The 5,090-nt window shown below is 38.1% G+C and overlaps 1 protein-coding gene across 1 annotated transcript in view; it reads right to left on the reverse strand.

The window, feature by feature from the left end:
• The window catches only part of IGF2R (insulin like growth factor 2 receptor), a 58,431-nt gene that overhangs the window by 20,564 nt on the left and 32,777 nt on the right, over window positions 1-5,090 (reverse strand). Inside the window, exons 23-27 of the mRNA XM_027888185.1 lie at window positions 3,663-3,830; window positions 2,976-3,119; window positions 2,127-2,305; window positions 1,678-1,765; window positions 38-241 (exon numbers count right to left, since the gene is read on the reverse strand). Coding sequence (XP_027743986.1) covers window positions 38-241; window positions 1,678-1,765; window positions 2,127-2,305; window positions 2,976-3,119; window positions 3,663-3,830 — 783 coding nt within the window. The remainder of the gene's footprint in view (window positions 1-37; window positions 242-1,677; window positions 1,766-2,126; window positions 2,306-2,975; window positions 3,120-3,662; window positions 3,831-5,090) is intronic.

Below are 5,090 nucleotides of genomic sequence, written 5' to 3' on the forward strand. Positions count from 1 at the left end.
TTCACACTGTCTAAGTTTCTTCTGGTAAGTGCTGTACCTGCTACTTTTGTCAAACTGCCCATCTTCTTTACTTGACACGATGCAACAGCGTCAGCCTTTGGATTGCAAGGTTGTGTTATTTCTCCACAAACTCTGAAGTAGTAGTCATACTCATCTGTACTCACTTTCACGTCCTTATTAGAAAGTGGCTTCAGGTTATAAACATGACCATACCTTGGATCTTTCACCTGGCAATCCTCTCCTTTAAAGAAAAGTTAAAAATTTAAAATACAATTTAAGATCTATTAGCTTTGTCAAATACGCTTAGAACAATTAAGGCTTACTGGAAAAAATAAGGCCCCAAAAATTAGTAGTTGGCACTTTAGGGCAGTGACAACTAAGCAACTCGTCTAAGGAAATCACCAATATCTAGAACTATGCCACTACACTATAAATGGCACATTACTTTTATAACCACCACTAAAGCAAGATGCAAAAGTCACATTGTAGTTTAAAAACTACTCTAAAGTTGCCTCACAGGTTCTTCCTTCAAATATGCTGGAGTTCAAGTACAGAACCAGAGTCACTAAGTCCAGCACTTGCTTAATTATCTGGAAAGAACAGCAAGGTCACAAGGCCAAAGCAAAAGGTGTCCTCGATGTCAGTCTTGTATCTTCTTTTAACAGCTATGAAGTTCACCGAGTTAGAGAATAACTGATCATAGGAAATGTTTGCTACAGCTTATAAATCTACAAAGAAGGTTTAGGAAAATTCTAGTTTTCATGAGTCTGATCAGCTGATATACATCAGTAACTTTGTTGCTGATTAAGTCCTCAGTTTTAAAATTACTGTTTGCTCTGAAACTTAAAAAAAAAAATCATCAGATTGTATCACATGAACACTCTTCTCAATCATACAAGTTGGCAGCAAGTTAAAGACAGCAGTTTCCCTCCCTTCAAAAGCACAACTCAATCACCAGTGTCCTGCGTAGTATTACGTGCTACAGAGCAGTAGCTTGTAAGCATGGCTCATGCCACATGAGATCACTGGCAGTTTGAATAATGTCTAGGACCGTTGCAACAGATCCTTTACAGAAAGTCTGGATGTTTTATAAGGCATTACCTACAAGCTGCAAAACATCGCCTGCAAGGGCAGAGAATATGTTAACACACTCAACTTCCCATCTAAGAGCCAATCAAGTCCCAGAAATTGAACTTATGACTCCTTGTTGCACATCCTGGAGTCAACTGCAAATTCTGAGATTGTCCCCACTGGCCCCTCCCCCACTGAGTAACAAGTGTCAAGTTTAAAGTCTAGCTTTCAGTCTTCAGTGAGGAACAGGGAATGAGTTGCCACGCATAGAAACGACTGTGTTCTCACGAAACGTGACGCTTTAATATTTACTAGCAAGTCTCTCTGGGATTTAACAACATAGTACTATAATGCCTCAGGAACAGCATTTTTATATTATCTTCTTTCCCTAGATAGGATAGCAGGCAAATATACTAGGCCTAACTTGGACTTTTAATGATAGATAGGATACTTAGTTGGCTTAAAGTCCAGAAGAGACATCCCTCCCCATGCCAGCACCTTTTACAAAAAAAAACTCACAGGGCAAGTAACCAACGTAGCTTCAGTAAGTGTTTACTACTTGTACAGAGTTGTTTGATATTTTAAAGCTCAAATAACTATGCTTACCTTCTGCTTTGTGAACAGGACATGCTGCCAAGGTTCTCCAAACAAATACAAACTCACAGTCATTCTCCTGTTCCAGCACTGGTGATCCCTACAGAAAAGAGCCATATGCAGGGGGCTTATTAATAGTTGCATTGCAAGTCTCAAAACATACATGCAGGGTTTTTTTAACTGCAGTTGCACAGCCTTAAGATCCCCACTGGTAAATTACAGCACTCATTTTCAGCAAAGAGCTACTTTTGCTGGCTCACGGGATTCCACAATAGGAGTTCACTGTTGTGTTCTACAAGTTCAGTAAAGCACTTAAAAGGAGACAAGGGAAAAGCCTGTATACAAGATATTACTTTTTAGAACCAGTCTCTCCATTCTAAGAGGAATAAACACTGTCTATTTTAATATAGTACCCCCAAGCACTGAAAGCCTCATTAATAGCAACTGGCACAGAAAATTACCATTGTTTGATCACACTGGAAGATTATACGTGTAGAATAATGCTGCTTATCTTTGCATATGTCACCATTCAAGTAGATAATGCTTAATGACCCATCAGTAGCAGCCTGGGGGGTTATCTGAATGACTCCAAGGTTCTTGCTTTTATCAGCATATTTCACACAAGATCCTATGGCACCACCTAGAGGAAAAAGTCTGGGTTTTAGTTCAAAGCTTTGAAAACTAGAGTTAAGTTTACTGTAAAATAACATAATAAGGTAGCTTTAAGAGAGCTTTGAGCATTAAAGCAGATTGTGTCAAACTCCTGAAGCAGAACACAAAAGAAATTAATTCATTAATACAGTTAAAGACATTGCATGCCTAAAGTCTCTGAGGCTGTCCTGCATTCCCTAAAATCTTTCAAACTTCACTAATTTATCTGCTCCCACAGACTCATAAAAGACTAGAGCAATATTATATATATATATATATATCTCAAACTGGCTAGAAGTTCAGTAAGGCACGGCATAAGCCTCTCATTCTGGCCTCATTCGATTGGCAGGCTTCAACATTTGACTTTTCTTTCTTCTTGAAAAAACAGTAATAAAATCAAAGATACTGGCAAATACTCGCCTCAGTGCAATTTCCCCTAATGTATTCACATACATCTCAATGCAAAAGTCCTGATAAGCATTAAGACTGCTCTCAGTTTGCAGAAGTCTATTTATTAGTACTCTTGACATATGTCACCCAGGTCTATACGAGTTCAGTGATTACATGGGCACAATTCAATTAACCCTCCTAAAATAACCAGGGACATCATTCTGCATATAAGGTCGTCAGAAGTTAAGAAACACTTGCCACTGGCTTACCAGAACATCCAGTCACATAGGGCAAAGGCTTGCAGACGTTCAAGAAAAACGTTCGCTTCTTCGCTTCCTTTGAAGTGTCGATAGCAACCCATGGCTCACCATCTTTGCTCAAGTCACTTAAATCATACTCATTGCCTGCAGAATCTGGAAGAAATGTGGTATATACAGTAAGGTCAGAGATCCTATTAATATTTGCAGCACTACTGTGTTTGAAAGGATACAAGTTTCATTGATGAATACACAATTCAAAGTAATTTTCAGAATCATATTAGATATCCATTGAGAGAACATCCTGTTGCCAGTAAAACATCACTATGCCAAATGCAGAACACAGTTCCCTTGACAGTTACTTCCCAAGAGTAATTACTCCAAAATTCACAGATGCGTTTTTACAGAGGTCAAGAAAAATGAACTCATTTGCTTCAGAGTTGGGCTGAAGCAGTACCCAGTCATGATAAGGACTAAGCATTTTCAAAGCAATTATCGAAATTAACTTCTTGCCTATCTTGAAGCCTGCTTCAAACAACTTACCTCTTCTCCCACTCTACAACTTCTACAAAGACTTTAAGTCTTACAAGTGTCTTGACAACAGGTATTCTTAAAGCCCTCCTCTGAGCAGAAATTTTCTGTTCAGTTCATCCTTCCAACATTTGTTGGACAGAACTCTCTCAAATTCCAGGTACTTACCTGTGACCTGACAGTCTACAGGAACAGGAGCACAGGCCAGAGCTGTGTGAAACTCAAAAAAAGTATCATGGATGTCCAGCACACTGTTTACCTCCTCACGCACAAACTTAAGCTCTCCAGGATATGAATCATTACAAATGAAAGTCACCAGGAACATGTCTGATTTTCCTGTAAAACAAACATTTATCTGCTAATGGTTCAGTTTGGAATATTTGAATTTAAGTTCAAGCTAACAATTGACTTCAAAATTTTCTAATGGTTTCTTTTTACTTGCTAATTCAAGGAAAACACTACCTTATATTTTATGGGGTTTCAGCTGTAAATATGTAAGCCTTCTTTAGAAAGGTATGATAAATTGCCTAGCAGCCACAACTGCCTCTCCAAATAGGACACCAAAATGCCTTGACACATTTCAAGAACATAACTGCTGTCACTGAACTGTGTTCCCTAGGTCTTCAACATATTTGAAGAAACAGAAAACCTATAAAATATCATCAGCGGAACCAGCAACCTCTAAATCACATCACACATAGCAAAGCTTTGGGGTTGGAGGTTTTGTTTGTAAGAAGTTAAGTGTAATGACTGCAGAACAAATAATACAGATACTATCTAAGCAGTATATGTTAAGTTCTGTTTAGTTCTCAAGGAATGATAAGAGTTATGTCAGGGAGTAGTATTTCTCATCCAAACCTGTTAACACCATTTGTGTTATCAAAATGGTAGATGCTCTCAAAGCAAAATACACAAGAGCTCAATCACTCGTTTCCTGTTGCATATTAGGTATGGAAAATGTCACTACTGGGAAAACAAGAGGTATCACCACAGCAGCTTGTACAGATGCAGAATCATTTGAGGTTCCTGAATTTAAAACAAAGGTTTTGCCAAAACCTTCTGCTGTTAAGGTGTCCTGTTCCTTTCTATGAAGCTCAGTTTCAGTACAATTGGAGAGCATGTAAAATCTAAAAGCTAGATATACATTTTTCATTAGTCTTATCTGCAAATGAGACTTAAATTCATGAAGTAGGTGTATATGAAGTACTAGAGCACTTATTTAAGAAATTCCATGCAAGAGAGTATATACTTACTAAAAAGTGACCTTTCAGATATGAACAACTTTAGAGAACATTATTAACGAAACTGAAGCTTAAATCTACTACTTCACTTAGAAAAAGAGCCAAAGTTTATTTTGCTTGTTTTTTCAATTTGACTATTCATTTCTCCTTACAAGGACCAGTATTTTTCATAGAATCATAGAATAGATTGGGTTGGAAAAGACCTCCAAGATCATCAAGTCCAACCCCTGATCCAACTCCAATTACTATATCATGGCACTAAGGGTCACATCCAATCTCTGCTTAAAAACCTCCAGGGATGGTGAATCCACCACCTCTCTGGGTAGGCTGTTCCAATGCCTGATTACCCTCTCTG

Source organism: Empidonax traillii, unplaced genomic scaffold (genome assembly GCF_003031625.1).
Source record: "Empidonax traillii isolate 1590-97213 ecotype Southwest subspecies unplaced genomic scaffold, ASM303162v1 scaffold235:size1242204, whole genome shotgun sequence".
In the NCBI taxonomy this organism is placed as follows: Eukaryota; Metazoa; Chordata; class Aves; order Passeriformes; family Tyrannidae; genus Empidonax; species Empidonax traillii.